This window comes from Oncorhynchus mykiss, chromosome 21 (genome assembly GCF_013265735.2).
Source record: "Oncorhynchus mykiss isolate Arlee chromosome 21, USDA_OmykA_1.1, whole genome shotgun sequence".
Taxonomy (NCBI): domain Eukaryota; kingdom Metazoa; phylum Chordata; class Actinopteri; order Salmoniformes; family Salmonidae; genus Oncorhynchus; species Oncorhynchus mykiss.
The window spans coordinates 38,724,468-38,741,367 of record NC_048585.1 but is presented as its reverse complement, the minus strand read 5'-3'; the positions used below and the strand labels follow the sequence as shown (position 1 = coordinate 38,741,367).

The 16,900-nt window shown below is 43.1% G+C and overlaps 1 protein-coding gene across 8 annotated transcripts; it reads right to left on the bottom strand.

Annotated features, from left to right (window-relative positions):
- Positions 1-1,659: 1,659 nt before the first annotated feature.
- On the bottom strand, positions 1,660-14,936 carry LOC110500344 (myotubularin-related protein 1). Of its 8 annotated transcripts, XM_036957770.1 has the most exons (18): positions 14,432-14,936; positions 13,034-13,136; positions 12,777-12,803; positions 12,337-12,360; positions 10,001-10,076; positions 9,666-9,760; positions 9,425-9,532; positions 8,984-9,085; positions 8,736-8,819; positions 5,947-6,096; positions 5,346-5,534; positions 4,730-4,915; positions 4,433-4,591; positions 4,164-4,211; positions 3,956-4,048; positions 3,671-3,784; positions 3,342-3,539; positions 1,660-3,099 (listed from the first exon to the last, which is right to left on the bottom strand). In XM_036957770.1, the coding sequence occupies exons 1-18, from the start codon at positions 14,554-14,556 to the stop codon at positions 2,926-2,928; spliced, it is 2,055 nt and encodes a 684-aa protein (XP_036813665.1). In that variant the 5' UTR covers positions 14,557-14,936; the 3' UTR covers positions 1,660-2,925. The 8 variants fall into 8 exon arrangements, with proteins under 8 accessions (XP_036813665.1, XP_036813667.1, XP_036813668.1 ...); XM_036957772.1 differs by lacking the exon at positions 12,337-12,360; XM_036957773.1 differs by lacking the exon at positions 12,777-12,803.
- Between the last annotated feature and the right edge of the window lie 1,964 nt (positions 14,937-16,900).

The following is a 16,900-nucleotide window of genomic DNA, read 5'->3' as shown; positions in this document are numbered from 1 at the left end:
CCTGAGGCTGATGCCACGCAGGTGTTTGTCCACATGCATATACACACTCTCATTCAAATAAACACATACAAGAACACACACAAACATATACAGTTGGCATTGCTGTTAGGATTTTAGTTGTCCTTGATGTCCTTTTTTTAAAATGTATTATTTGGTTTTATTATATTCTTTGTGTTGTTTCCTTTTTCTCTCTTTAGTTCATTCTCTTGGTTGTTGGTGCATTGGGGGATTCTTGGAGGTGGGGAATGGGATTCATTGTAGTTCTTGGGAGGGGTCTTGAATGGTTGAGGGACAGCTATTGATTGGGGAACTGTGGGGGGGGGGGGGATCTTGGAGGGTTCGGGTTCACGTTTTTTGGCCTGGCGGTAGATCGGCCAACGTGCCCTTGAGCAGGGCGTTGACCCTGGATGCTTCTGTGTGTCGCTCTGAATGGGAATCTGTTGAATGACTGGTATGATGTAATTGTTGAGCTGCTTCACTGCAAGTATATTGTATGTTTCGAATATTCAATAAATATTTGCTATTAAAAGTTTCCTTGTTTTTAAAAATATTAATACCAAATTAAGATATGAATACCAAAATAGTGACAAGTTTCAAGTTGAATGTACACAAACTCAGATTTTTGATTTGTCAATAACTCAGCCATCTTTTGACCAATTCCTTAGCTTTTCTCAAACTATGGGCCTACATTCAATTTGGTCTCATATGATACCAATTTGGTGTCATTTAGTCATATAGTTCAGGAGACGAAGATTAAGTATTTTTAGCATATATGCTAATGCACAATATGCACAATATGTGCTAATACTATTTCTCAAACTCCTTAGGCACTATTGTGAGTCCAAATACCAAATTGAGTTTCTGACTTTTAGTCCATGAGAAGATTTATGATTATTTGATGCATAGTTAAAAAATTTAATTTCAATGCCAAACTTAACATTTCCAGTTGATTCCAGGCCATTGTGGAGTGGATTTACAAAGGATATAAATAAAATCAAATTTCCTTATTTATCAATAACTCAGCCATCTCTTAACCAATCAGGGGTATCAAACAGAGGGCCGAGGGTTTTGGTTTTTCCGTTCAATTAAGACCACCAGGTTCCTTAATAAAGGGAAAGGGGGATACCGAGTCAGTTGTCCAACAATGTATTCAACTGAAATGTGTCTTCCGCATTTAACCCAACCCATCTTAATCAGAGGTGCGTGCGGTGGGGCTGTCTTAATAGACATCCACGTCTTCGGCGCCTGGGTTAACTGCCATGCTCACCACAGATTTTTACCTTGTGAGCTCGGGATTCGATCCCGCAACCTTTCAATTACTGGCCCCACGCTCTAACCATTAGGCTACCCGCCGCCCCTTAATTAGTGACCTTAATTCATCAATCAAGTACAAGTGTGGAGCGAAAACCTGCCGACACAGCCCTCCGTGGAATGAGTTTGACGCAATGTACTTTAGCGTTTCTCAAGCAAAGTTAAAAGATGGGCCTACATACCGAATTTGGTGTTATTTGTACATTTTCAAGATGGAGGAAAATCAATCCTGACCTTATGGGTCCTTGAAGCAAATTTGTTCACCTATGTACAATGTTTCAAAGTCTCTAGGTCAAACGGGGCGACGGATATGAGCGGGTAAGTGAGACTGCTTATAACAGCGCCACCTATAGGCCAGTTGGTGACATGTTTTATTTATTTATCAAGTTATTCATGGCCTCTAGGTTTTGTGTGCCAAATTAGAAAATATGTTACCAATCTATTCTTGAGTTATTTGACCATGTCAACCTAAAAAAATAACTAAGAGAAAAACAATAGGTTACAATAATTGGAAAATAATCACATTTACCACAGAAAAGTTCAATGAAGTTGCAGCACAGTAATGAGAACATAAGCTTGACACAGGAAACAGTGGTTATAACCATCACATGACACAGGAAACAGTTACAACCACCATAATACAGTAGGAACCATACATAATATCAAAGACATTAAGGTTAGTTAGACTTAAATGATATTGATCTATTCCTCAAGGAAAAGGATATGGGTATCACAGGATGTCAGTATTGCTGCAGTGTGTCTTCAAAGCCACAAAGGGGATATGAGCTCAGACCACATTACCATTGATTAACGTCGGCAGAGGGCAAGGAGAGCATCTTGGTGCAAATGGTAACCTAAAATAAGGATTTGGCGTCACCACAATGAAAGAAAAGTCACAAAGGAATACCAAAGATAACAAGAATACAAGATATAATACAGATCATATGGATATCACCATTGCATAGAAATGAAACACATTGAATAGGAAAAAAATGACATAAAAAAAAACACGTGCACAGAGACTTTCAATGGAACGTGTTGATAGGAACACAACATACACAAAAAGGTAAACCTCCAGTCAGGGCACATTAAACGGACGGACAGGAAGAGAGGAATAGTTATGGCACAGCTGGATCAGGTTAAGTTAGTACAGAGAGATAGAGATCTTATTCAGTCTACACTCCAAATGGCACCCTATTCCCGACATAGTGCACTACTTTTGACCGGGACCTATAGGGAATAGGCTGCCATTGAGTTGATAATACATGCTTACTGGAATGTGGCAGTTAAGAAGTGCTGTTGATAGTTTAGAAATATGAATTCAACTCAATTAGAAATTGTTGTCATCCGTAAAGAGTATACTTTTGGTAGGTATAAATATATTAGTTACATCTATTTATATTTACACTTTCAACGTTCGACAAAATATTATGGTGCATTTCTCTCAATACTGTAATATTTCTTTCAACAATTACATTACCCTATATCTTATTTGAATACAACCAAGAACGAAACTTTGTTTCAAGTGTGTACTTATTTTCTCTATGATAAAAAACACTTATGGAAAAATAGGGGAATACAAAGACAAATGTGTTGGTAGGGGTGTGTGTGTATTCAGACGGTGGTGTGTAGGGGCGTGCCCCCGCTGTGTGAGGGTGATGATGTGTGTTCTGATGAAGAGGAAAGAGAGCCGTGTGATGAAGATGCTTCTCTCTGTAACTCTTCAACCTTCCTCTGTAACTCAGCTTTCAGGAACAACAACTCCTTCAGGTTCTGGTGCACTGGCATCTGATGGGGAGAGAGAGACATGGTTAGTACGATATACACAAACATACAACGCGTTTGGAAAGCATTCAGACCCCTTCGCTTTTCCCACATTTTGTTACATACCAGCCTTATTCTAAAATATATATATTTTTCAAATCTAGTTTTTCTAAATAGAATATAGTACGATTGGTACACAGTAAGCAGTTTATGTAAGTAGTAGGCAAGACAGATTTCAGACCTCCCTCCCTCCCTCAATCACTCACCAAGCGCACTACCACCCCTACCTGTGGCCTCATACGGGGGTTCCATCGCACGTAATACCCGGTCCACAGCTCCAGGTGTCGAACACTAGCCAGAGGGTACAGGACGTGGTGCTCATAGTCCACATAGAACGGGTTGGTGAAGTCCTCTGGTTGACTGTTGATGTAGGACCATAAAGAGACTGTCTTGGTCTGGACTTCCTGTGGAGGAAGAAGAAGAGACAGATGGTCAGGAATCAATTAACATTCCATAGACAGTTTTACTGTAAGAGACCAGCTGAGGACTGTAACACTCAGCCTCCCACCCCCGCCGGTGAAGAAATTATACTTACATTGACGACTCTCTCCTGTTCGCTGTTGTAGAGGAACGTACCAAAGAGGCAGCTGTAGAGGTGGTCCAGAATGGTGATTAGGAACAACTCATTGAACTCAAATGCTGCAGGGAACTTTGAACAAATAAAGAGACAGAAAGACAGATTGAGTATAACTACACAATTATCACACAATTACCTGCATGTGTGTGTGTGTAGCAGGGAAATCTCACCAGATGTGTGTCTACATGTACGTACTGTGTGTGTTTGTGTCGGTCTGTGCGTGCGTCTCTGTGTAACACTCACCTGTCGGGTCATCTGCCAGACACAGTCTATAAATTGGATGAAGAGAGGTGATCTCTCCGAGTTGGCATGGTTCTCATCCCCATGGCCCACACGCTGAGAAACACACCCACACAGGTTATTAAACACACATGCGCGCGCACGCACACACACACACACCTTTAAGAAAACACACAAGAAACAATGCGGACACATCACACACACTCCTCACCGCGGCAAACTTGTGTCCGAAGCTGATCCACTCCTTCTCCAGCAGCACCTGAGAAGACACACCTCTTATACTTTACTTATAACACAAATGACGAGAGACAAAGGTTTCCCTTCCTCACTCACCACAGTCTGCTCTCCCTCTTCTCTTCCCTTCCTTCCCTCCCAACCTTCCTTCTCACCTGGAAGCCCCTGAGGGTGCGGTAGTGGCCGTCCCCTCTCCAGCCCTTAAACATTCTCTTCCTCCCCATTTCCCCATCACCTTTTACTCACCTGGAAGCCCCTGAGGGTGCGGTAGTGGCTGTCCAGCATCAGCATGGCCAGAGAGGTGAGCTGGGCTGTCCGGTCCCACCCATCACTACAGTGGACCACCACAGAGGTTTTACCAGACTCCAGCTTGTCAGCTATACGCACTGCACCCGCAAGGAGGACCTGGGGGAGGGGGGGGATATGTAAGGGCTTGTGAAAATGTGTTGTGTGCGTATCCGTCTCTCTCCCTTGAGCTAGTGTGTTTGTATGTGCGTGTGAACGAGAGAGGGCAAGAGAGAGCGAGAGAGAGAGAGTCCTCACCCGCATGTACTCTAGCCAGTGTGTCTGGTCGACGGCAGAGTGCCAGTGGGCCTCGTCTGTACTAGGGTAGACCACTTCTTTCAGTTTCCTCAGTGACTCCCTCATCACGTGGATGTTGGGGATCTCCAGGAAGTTGAGTTCCACGTTGGGATAGAAACTCTCACTCTCATAACCACCATCCTTAGCCTGGGGGAGAGAGGGGTGGAAAGGTCATTTAGCAGAGCGGAAAAAAGGAGGAGTGGCAAAAGAAAAACAAGAGAAAACGTTAAGGGAGTAAAGAAAAGCAAGAAGAGAAAAAAAAGAAAATGAAAAAGGGAGAGGGTAGGATTGAGAAGAGATGGAAACAGACACAAAGTAATCAATAGCCCTTGGAGAGCTGGTGGTGTGACATAAGAGTGACCTCCTAAAACAGGCAGACACAGTTACAGGACATTCACCAAAATTGCTCAAAACACCGTACATACCAGACATTTACCATACCGTCCCTTTACGGTCACCATAAAACACGTCGTGATATAGAAACATAGCTGAGATTCAAGTCAAACTTAGCTTAAACACCAATGCTTACATCACGGTCTCCAGTTGACGACATCGGTCTTAAATTGCAATAGATCACCTTGTTGTTGTCTGCCACGCTGCTCTGTCGGGCGTCAAATATGGTGAGTTTGTGAGACTGTGCGTTAGCATCCATGATGGTCTGGAGGTATCTTTCATCCTCCTTACAGCGCCGGTCAGAGGGTCCCACTAAAGGCTGACTGCTACGGACTATAGTGGCCTGGCTCTCCGGGTGGATCCATGACAATACCTAAAGAAGAGGAAGGAGAGAGAGAACAAGCAAGGAAGGAAGGAGTTAGCTGGCTGCTAACGACTATAGTGGCCTGGCTCTCCGGGTGGATCCATGACAATACCTAAAGAAGAGGAAGGAGAGAGAGAACAAGCAAGGAAGGAAGGAGTTAGCTGGCTGCTAACGACTATAGCGGCCTGGCTCTCTGGGTGGATTTATGGTAAACACCTAGCGGGGTACAAGGTAAGTTTCGGCATAAGGAAGAAAAGTTGAGGAAACTTTCCAGGTAACTTTCAAAATAACAGCACATTTAAACATGTACACAGTATACACACAGCTAGCACCAAGAGGTAAAACCACATATCTTTTTTTTACATGTTTTTTTTTTACACATACACCCCCCCCCCCCCCCCCCACACGTCCCCAGACGTACCGGTATGCGGTGCCTGGCCCTGAAGGCCACAACTCGTTTGAGGTCGTCATCCTTGATGCTAGTGGGGATGACCAGCAGGGCAGGGTAGGTGTCACACACCTCATAACTACTGTTCATCTTACTGATGGCCCAACTCTCGTTGGGAAGACCCTGGTGTGGGGAGAGCAGGAATACAAGAGCTTCTAAATGTAGTGAGCAACAGTTCATTCATCAGTTCTTTGACTACAGCATTGTTTAAGACTGTTTTCTGATTGGCAAGAAGGGCATTCTAGAAATGGGCATTAAAAACAGATATACGGGACAGTTGGATGTCTCTGGGATAGATACACTGCACACGCAAGACCATCCTTGCTACAAAGTTACAGAACGCGAAACCAACATCCACACAAACGGATATCGGATACATTGTAAACGCAGGCCGAACGAGGGAAAAAAACGTAGCTAGCTAGCATTCATTTGTTTGTTTTTGCAGAGACATCTGATGACCTAACGTGGCGAGTAATGGGATGAACACGAATGTCCTCGGTCCTTCAATGTTGCAGTCATGACGCAAGTGGCGCTATGCTGTCAAATCCTCCCACATATTTGTAGTTTGACCAGTGGTTTTCAGCAACTGATATTGTTGAATTCAGTTGTCACATTGGCATGTTTCCTAGCAACAAACTATTTAGCTAGCTTCTAGCCTAGTTTTTGATATGCAATGTGAATGATATCCTCGTAATGAACAAAGTCCTGACAAGAAGACACTGAGCGTTGTGCTGTGATTGGCTCAGTGTTCTGTCACTCAAGGGGACAGCGTCACCGCCAAGTCTAAGAGTAGAGCAAAAAAATTCTAGCCCCTTGGGTGCCGTCATAGAGTTACATTAGAAGTGCCCATCCAAGAAGGCTCAAAGTTATTGGCCACAGATAAAATGACATCAAATCACATATCTACAGTAGCTTTGATTAGACTGATCATGTCAACATCATACTTTCAAAATCCTAGCCAGCAGTTATCCTCATGAATCAACACTCTACTGGCAAATCCTTTTTAATCCTTGTCATATGAAGAGAAATTATAGATAAAACATATCGGTGCTCAGTGACCATAAACATTACACAACAAGTTGGAAATCACAAATTCAACAAATGAGTGGTTTGGAAGGAATCAGTGTGACTAAATGCAAGCATTGCAAAATCATTAGCCTGCTATTCAGTGGAGTAGCTGTGTGGTCCAAAGTCTAGGATTAAGGGTCTCTTTTCTTAGTTTAAAATGATAAACATTCAACATTGGCCATGCTGTCAATGCCGCGCTCAAAACAACTTAACTCGGAACTGCAAAATCTGACTTCAGAGAGTTCAAGACAACTGGGAACGAGCTACGACTGGGAAAATACGTTTTGAACTTTCATCCAAATCAGAATTGTAAAAAAGTTTAATGACAGAATTTGCCAACGAAGGGCCGCCGCGCCACCTTCCTGTTCAAGTGACACAGCACAAGAAAGTGTTTCCAAAAATGTCTTGTATGCTATTGCATTAATTATTTGATATGCATACTTTAGCTAAGAAAGTAATACTAAGTGTATGTTGTGTAGTAAGCTGTTAGTAGCCCATGTTTATCACCCTAATAATTTGGTCTATTTTCACCTCTTAATTTGCCTATTTGTTCTGACTTGTGGTGCACATGTAGCCTATAACCTGTTTTAGAGAAATGTAATCATTGAATATTGTAAGAGCTTTCGTTGTCTGCTTCTATGCCCCCTTTATTTATCTTACGGTTCTGAATTGGTGTACAGGAAGGACACTAGGAACAGTCCATGTTCTGAATTATGTTGCTGTACATTTCAAAAGTGCTGAACAAATAGTTATATTGACTACGTCCATCCCAGCTCGCTCATTAATGTCTTAATCAAAATGATGGATTGTCTCTTATCCGCTTGCCGTCCCCTTATGCCATAGTTTGTACATCTCAATTGTCAGCAGAAACCACATCAGCTATGTTTTTTTTTAAAGGAAGTAAATGAGGCTGAATTAACTGTTTGACTGCCAAACAAGGCTCCGCTGATAGCCAGGTGTAGCAGTGGTAAGGTGTGGGGACTGCTGTTGGGACAGCTTTATCTAGGCCCTAACAGTTTGTGGGCACCGTTTATTACCGTTCTAGTTCAATTAATGTATTGTTTAGTGATGTGTTGTGGCTTTGCTGGTATGTATTCCACGTTTTTTTGCCCCGCCAAGATTTACATGCTAAAATCGCCACTGGAACTAACAACCACCAGATTTAGTGGAAAAAATTTGAAGGTGTGTATTCACATATCCAACTGAAAATAGAATTTAAAACATGTTATTTCTTCCGGTAAACGTGTGATAAGTTGTCCATTACTTCCAAAGTAATGTACCAAAATGTCTGCATTTATCCATTACATATACGTTAGTCTTACATGAACCCTTTCAAAAGGACTTCGAGACTCAAAGCAAATAAATCTCAAGGGATTTCTCCAATTACACAGAAATGTTCTGATTTTCTAATGTTGGAAAATCAGGAATACTATTTCATCTGTTCTCTTAGCTAATATCAACCATGGTTACATACTATTTCATCTGTTCTCTTAGCTAATATCAACCATGGTTACATACTATTTCATCTGTTCTCTTAGCTAATATCAACCATGGTTACATACTATTTCATCTGTTCTCTTAGCTAATATCAACCATGGTTACATACTATTTCTCATCTGTTCTCTTAGCTAATATCAACCATGGTTACATACTATTTCTCATCTGTTCTCTTAGCTAATATCAACCATGGTTACCTGTCTCTTGTACTCAGATATGGGATCGTACACCTTCCATCCGTCCACAAGAAACTTCTCCTTATACAGGAAGGCAAACAAGGGCTACAAAGGGATAAAAACAGGGAGAGTAAGTGACAGGTCTCAACAAATGAACAAGCAAGGATTTTAACTAAGATCACAACCCATATTGCGTTACATGCCAGGCACCTATCAGAATGCTAGGATCCTTAACTCCCGCCCTGTATTGGTTGATTGACAGGTCTTACCAGGCCATTTGATAGGGGGAAGGTGTGTTTTGTTAGAACCTCCACTATCTCTGGTTGGCTGGCGTCCTCCTTCTTATAGGCAAACCGGGGACTACGCATGTCCTGATGGAGGTAGAGAGAGAGAGAAAGGGGAGAGAGAGAAGAGTTTTTATAAGTAAAATCTATGAATACAAATGAAACCAGATCTTCCAACAATCCTTCCTTCAACTCTCATACACAATTCGTAAACCTGTGGGCAAGCACATGCATTTTAACAGAGAATACTACGTGTGTGTGTAACTCCTGGGTTGTAATTCTCTCTTACCTTACAGAATATCTCCATGTCCTATGTGTTCCCTCCATGACTCTGGCCACTGATGGCAGTTGTTATGACTGCTTATAACAGCCTTGTGCAGGCTTAATAAACAGGCTTTATAACAGTAGTAGGGTGTGCTTTCTCACCTTACAGACTATCTCCATGCCCTGTGTGTTCTCTCCATGACTCTGGACACTGATGGTCTCGAGACGACTGATCGCTCCCAGGTTCACATCCAGGATGAAGGGAGTATCCTGGGAAAATAGTGGGATGAGAATGGGACGGGAATGAGACGGGAACAGGATGGGGAAGTTCACATATAAAAGTTTTAAATAAAGAATTGGGTGAACGAGGGTCAAACCTGAGAGTGTATGTGGGTGCTCTTACCCTCTCCAGGCTGACAAAGTATAGTTTATAGTCGGTGCTGGTGAGGGTTCCTGTCACCAAGCCAGTGAAGGGACAGATGTACATCACATCCTTGGCTGAGGGGACAAAAAAAACAAAAAAAACAAACAGAAACATGTTAACAACTAGAGCTCCTCTCATAATAGGCTGAAAACAAGAGAGAGGAAAACAGAAAGGTATAGAAAATGGGAAAATAAGTCCAAATGGAGAAAAAGAGATCTAGAGGGAGAGAGAGGGAGAGGCACACAGAAAAGTAGTGGCTGGATGCGAGAGAACGTGGGCGCGACAGAAGACAGAGACACAGAATGGATGCCCACCCACAGCCTTGACGGTCTCTCCCGGAACCAGTGGAACCTCGTCCATCTGCACCTGCTTGGTTCCGTCTCTGAGAGCCTAGAACATAGAACCATAGAGCCATCTCAGAGATCTAGAACTCTCAACAGAACTTCTGGTTCTAAGCTGAACCATTTCTCACTGTCCGAGCTACAGCTACACAGCCAAAGAGAGGGGGAGGCAGAAGGATAATGAAACGAAGGTTGTAGGTGGAAAAGAAGGAATGGAGAGAGCGGGGGGAAAGAGAGAGAGCGAAAGAGGCAGAGGAATAGGGAAAGAGGCAGCAGTAGATAAGGAACAGAGGAGGCCGAAGGGGCAGGAGAAAGGGATGGAGGGAGTGATGGACAGAGAGCGAAACTTGCCAAAGCGTGGGGGGGAAGCGCAGAGTCACTATCGCCTTGGTAACAATGTCCCCTTTCCATAAAGTCCTGGACCAAGATGGGAGGCAAGGCAAGCGTGGAAGCAGAGAAAGAGAGAGCGAAGGGAAGAGTTAATTCTCTTACAGTTGCAAGTTATCGTGAGAGAACAAGAGAGAAAATGAGGAAAGAGAAAATGAGAGAGAGAACGTGAGAGAAAGAGAGAATGCAGAAGTGGCAGAGAGGTTGATAAAAGGGTCTTTGAGGTCACGGACGTGAAGCACTGTGGATCAATTAGAATAGTTAGTCAGTAGAGTTCTAACAGGAAGTGAAGAAGGGAGCAAAGCCACAACCTCGCTATGGAAAAAAAAGGTGATGTAATCAACGGCTAATGTTTAGTATATTGCAAATCAGTCTGACAGTACTTTTGACAGCATTCCAATATGTAGGAAGTATGGTTGGAAATGACAAATGCATCAGAAATGGTATAGAGAAGTTGAGAAGATCATCAGTTAATGTGTTTGTAGGATCTTCTGTGTATAAAAGAACATCATCATTAGCCTGGTTTCCATCCAATTGGCAATAGATTTTAATGAGAACATTCTAAAATCTGCATAAAACAATATGTACATTTTCCCACCAGAGAAGTGCTTACATCAAATTGACTTGTTTAACTAGGCAAATCAGTTAAGAACAAATTCTTATTTACAATGACGGCCTACCCCGGCCAAACCCTACCCCGGAGGACGCTGGGCCAATTGTGCACCGCCCTATGGGACTCCCAATCGCGGCCGGTTGTGATACAGCCTGGAATCAAACCAAGGTCTGTAGTGACGCCTCTAGCATTGAGATGCAGTGCCTTAGACTGCTGCGCCACTCGGGAGCCCACTAAATTCCACTGATGGTTTTGCCACACAAATTGTTGCGTTGTATAGCGAGAGTGTGTCCTCTCTGGTATTGCCACGTGTGCTCTAGCCAACAGCTCACAGATACAGTGTGGGTATAGCCTACTTCACGATAAGATTATTATGGACAAAAGAGCGAGATTATTTTTATTTGTCAAACGGCAGTCAAGCATCTATCATCATGTCACCAGAATAAAACCCTCTAGAGTTATTGGAAAGGAGCATCAAGCTCATCACTGTGCCCTTTCACCACCCTGGGAAGTAACTTACTTCATCTGCAGCCTTAATAAACTGCACGCTTTCACGAGTCGTAGTGGGAGGACCACAACACATTATCATGTGACTCCAAGTTCACTTCGATATGATGGTTATTATATCAATATTTGCGCATGAAGGCGATTCCACACATAATACATTTTACCGACACATTTTTTGTTGTTGTTGACATTTGGAAAGTTAAGCGACAAATTTGCTGTTTCCATCAGGCCTGTCATGACATTTTTTTATCCGGCATTTACCTTACTCTAATAAAAAGATGATTGGTTATTGATTCTATTATTTTCCCCCCAGTTTGATTTAGAAACGATAGAGCCACATTTGTAGGAAGTAAACAGAAACTGCTCTGTTTATTACAACCATATCTAGTGGCTACCGGAGACTACTGACGAAACCAGGGTTCTATGAATGAAGTGCAACAGAAAAATATATTTCGGACTTTCTCTCACGACCCCATTTTTAAATCAGGCGAGCCCACATGGGGTCGCGACCTCTGGTTTGGGAAACGCTGGCCTTGACCTTGAAGGCTGTAGACCCGCAGTCTCTTTATCCTTGAAAGTAATATCTACAGGTACAAACAGCATGACAGCTCCTACAAACTACTACACAAAGAACTAGCTGACAACCATAAAAATAGCTGTAGAACATCACAAATAAACGATATATAGGTAATCACAAAGAAACACACTGTACTTTACACACTCCTTGACAGGTTGTCAAGTACTAAGGTAACCTAGGAATGTTAAAAAGGCTGTTGGGTGGCCACCAGCCTTCAAATCTTACCCTGAGAACAGGCCTCTTGGACACCTGTTGGTTACAGACAACCGCACACACCAAGTTACTACACACACACACTCCGGGTTAACACTCACATACACAAAACACACAGAGCTAAAGGATAGGCCTAGAAGACCCCTGAACAGTGGTGTATCACCGGATGGCAAAGCTGCAGCAGACGGTGAGAGAAGCATTGACCCGCTGAACACAAAAGCTACAACCTCAATACAGAAACTAAAATAACTAAAATAATGCTTTCTGAATGGTGCAAAGAGAGAGACAGACAAAAAGGTTGACTGTGGCCTTTACAAAAAGAATGACATTGCATGACTACGTCAGTTGCTATAGAAAAGACTCAGCATAGGAAGACTACCCAAATCACCTGACCCAGGGTACATAGAGCGCACACACACAAGCAACACTGCTGCTGCTATGGTTAACCTTACCCTTGGGAGATCTGTCCTTCTCCCAACCTGTCAGTCAGAAAACACAGGTTATGACGTGGGTGTCTAAACCTGTTATTGTCTGCGCATTCGTGTGTGTTGTTATAAGCCTGCTATTACAAACAGCAAGTGTGTGTGTGCGTGTGCGTATCAGTGCTAATGCATACGACCGTGTGTGAGCGCGTCAGTGCTTGTGCGTGCGACCGTGTGTGAGCGCGTCAGTGCTTGTGCGTGCGACCAACCACGCGTGTTTCCCCCACCTTGAAGTCTCTGGATGCAGTGTCTGGGGTTATGGATGATATCTGGCTGGAGATGGTGGCTGCTATCAGCTGCTTACACCACTCCACATGAGAACCTGTAGGACTGGGCGAGGGATGAAGGGAGAGAGAGAAACAGACAGACGAAGGTATATAGGGGACATACAGAAAGACAGAGACAGAGAGAGAGAGACAGAGAGACACACACAGATAGACAAAGGAATATGGGGGATATACAGAAAGAGAGGGAGAGAAAGACATGAGGGAATAGTCAGAGAGAGAGTTCAAAGGAGAGAGGGACAAGGGGCCACAAAAACAAAGAGACAGACAGAGGGGGACAGAGGGCTCAATAGTGGTTTCAAGGGAGGGAGAGAGAGAGCAATGTTTAAGAGATACCAGAGGTAGGCAGTCAGTCACACACAGTAGTAGGCTGCATCACATTAAAAAAAAAGCCTGTTTGCAACATCTGGGCAAAAATAGGTCGCGGTTAGGCTGATTCCTGCTGGGCAAAGCCACTACTTTATAACAGGGGCGTGTTCACTTGGCACAGATTAGTGATGGGCATTCCGAGTCTTTTCGGCGAGCCGGCTCATTTGGCTCCCAAACGGCTCTTTATTCAAAATGCTTTAACATAGAACAAAACAAAAAAAAATACTAATCTCCAATGTGAAGCCCAAAAGTCTGCCATTATGTCAGCTCGTGAAATGCGCATTCAAATACATTTTTAACTGGCCAAATATGGAATATTACGTTTTTCACACTGCAAAAAAAGAGCGTGGACCAGATTGACTTGCTCTCCCCACTATTTATTGTTTGTGCAGTGAGGATTCATCCTCATTATTTTGTAATTTATCTGTAGAAAATCTTTTGAGCTCAAAAGGCAGTGTGAAAAATCAGGGAGCCAAATGAACGGCTCTTACACCGATGCGATTCAGTTCCCGACCCATTACTAGCACAAATCCCCTACGCCCATCTGGCGCTCTCGTTGCCGAATGCCGAAATACACAAGAGACACGGTAGCTTACAATGCATTTACTGCATGTTACAGCACAATGAAACGCTTTGAGGATTAACGTTAAACTCGTTGAAAACAACACTAACAACATATGTCAAACAAGTACCTAAATGATGCATGCAGGCAGGCTATTGCCTAGGAAAGAGCAAGTCACATTTCTACAACGATAGGCCTATACACGACACCGCCCAAGAGCCAATACACACACAACTAACGCTGTAGTAACATTCTAAACGTTTTGTAACAACATATGACAAGCCATGTCTAACAACTGCAGCCACGAAAGGGAAATTCGCTCTTATATTTCTACTGTCCAGTGCAAAATCCATCATAACAGTGTAGCTAGTAACAGTTTTGTAGCGAGACCGGAAAAGCTATATATTCACCTGTCCAATGTCTCCACGCTAGCCTGTGTCGATCCAGAGTTGGCCAGCGTTCGTGGCTGGTTGTTTCGATTCGGTACTCCCGGCAGCGCAGGGCTATCTCCTCCTCCAACCGAGTGCTTTTCCATTTTAGTCTCCACTCAACCCCGTTTCCTTCCCGCTAGATGACGGATCAAATATGCTTCCTTTCTGAATGTCGACAAAATCTGTGTGGCGGCAACGTGTTTAAGAATTGACGTTGTTTTTATACGGATGGGACTGACTCTTCCGCTAGCTAGCTCACAGCACGAGAGAGAATACGGATGTTCGCTAGCTTCCGAGTCTCGTTCTGTTAATGAAATAGAGCCGGTGTGTTTATTTTGCAGATTTGAGGAAGCAGTCAGTAAGCTCAACCCTGGAGCAGGACAGCACACACCTTGCCCAGGCGAACCATTAAGATCACCCAAAATGCTCACATCCTTACTAACCAGCTTCAGCAACACATAGATTGAGGATAAATTTGAGGCCTGCTTCCAATAAATGGTTATTACATTGTTAGTGTTCTTGTAAAAACAGGTCACAAAAGGCTTACTACATGTTGCCTATTGTAACTAACGACTGGCTGAGGGCAAATGGCATAAACCAGCCTCATCAGCAACACATGCACAGACAGGAAAATGAAAAAGGGTGTAGGGATTTTATAGTAAGCCTGGATCATACGAGGTTACTACAACATATAGCCTGACGTAGCACCTGATGTATCCCCCATATTAAACATATTGATCACTTCAAAGGTCACTGGGTCGTTCCACGAAATCAGTCCCATTTCGGTAATGTAAGTTTATTTCACATAATTTAACATTCAGTTATATAGAGCAATGTTCAACTTAATAAACAGCACATTTTCCCATCTCAAAATATTAAATAAAAATGGCTATATTAAGTGCCAAATAAAGTAAAATGGTTAACGATTTCATCTTAATTCATCCAAAAATCCCAGTGTGAGAGGAGAAATGGAAGCTTATTGTGTGCAACATGGAGGGGCAATTAAATGCAAGCTTAGTTTTCTACCACAAAACACCAGAAGTTTGCCAGAAAGAGTAGAACCAGCTTACCTGCATTTACAATGTGATTGTTGTTCCAACGTTCATTTTGAAAATAATATTTATAAATGAATAATTTCACCATATTAAAATAGCGATCAGTTCACATTACAGAGTTGACCTTAAAATGGGTCAGTTTTTTGTAAACATTTTTTTTAACCTTAAAATCAAATCACATCACTAATAGCCGTCTATTTTCCACCACAAACCGATGCTGGCGCTAAGACCGCACTCAACCGGCCATAAGCAAACAAGAAAATGCTGATCCAGAGGCGGCGCTCTTAGTAGCCGGGGACTTTAATGCAGGGAAACTTAAATCAGTTTTACCTAATTTCTACCAGCATGTTACATGTACAACTAGAGTAAAAAAAAACCTCTAAACCACCTTTACTCCAAACACAGAGACATGCACAAAGCTCTCCCTCACCCTCCATTTGGCAAATCTGACCATAACTCTATCCTCTTAATTCCTGCTTAAAACCTCTAAAGGATCGGACTCTTTTTTCAATTTTCGCCTAAAATGACATACCCAAATCTAACTGCCTGTAGCTCAGGACCTGAAGCAAGAATATGCATATTCTTGATACCATTTGAGAGGAAACACTTTTGAAGTTTATGGGGGGAGTCCCCAATCCGGTAGAGGTTAAAAGCAAAAACTAAAGCAGGAAGTACCAGTGACTTGCTCAATACGGAAGTGGTCAGATGACGCAGATGCTAAGCTACAGGACTGGAATATATTCCGGGATTCTTCCGATTGCATTGAGGAGTACACCACATCAGTCACTGGCTTCACCAATAAGTGCATCGATGACGTCGTCCCCACAGTACATACCCCAACCAGAAGCCATGGATTACAGGCAACATCTGCACTGAACTAAATGGTAGAGCTGCCGCTTTCAAGGAGCGGGACTTATAATAAATTCTGATATGCCCTCCGACGAACCATCAAACAGGCAAAGCGTCAATACAGGACTAATATTGAATCCTACTACACCGGCTCCGATTCTTGTTGGATGTGGCAGGGCCTGCAAACTATTGCAGACTACAAAGGGGAGCACAGCCACGAGCTTCCCAGTGACACGAGCCTACCAGACTAGCTAAATGACTTCAATGCGCGCTTCGAGGCAAGCAACACTTAAGCATGCATGAGAGCACCAGCTGTTCTGGACAACTGTGTGATCACTCTCTCTGTAGCCAATGTAAGCAAGCTCTTTAAACAGGTCAACATTCACAAGGCCGCAGGGACAGACAGATTACCAAGACGTGTACTCCGAGCATGCGCTGACCAACTGGCAAGTGTCTTCACTGACATTTTCAACCTGTCCCTGACTGAGTCTGTAATATCAACATGTTTCAAGCAGACCATAGTCCCTAGGTAACAACACATCTG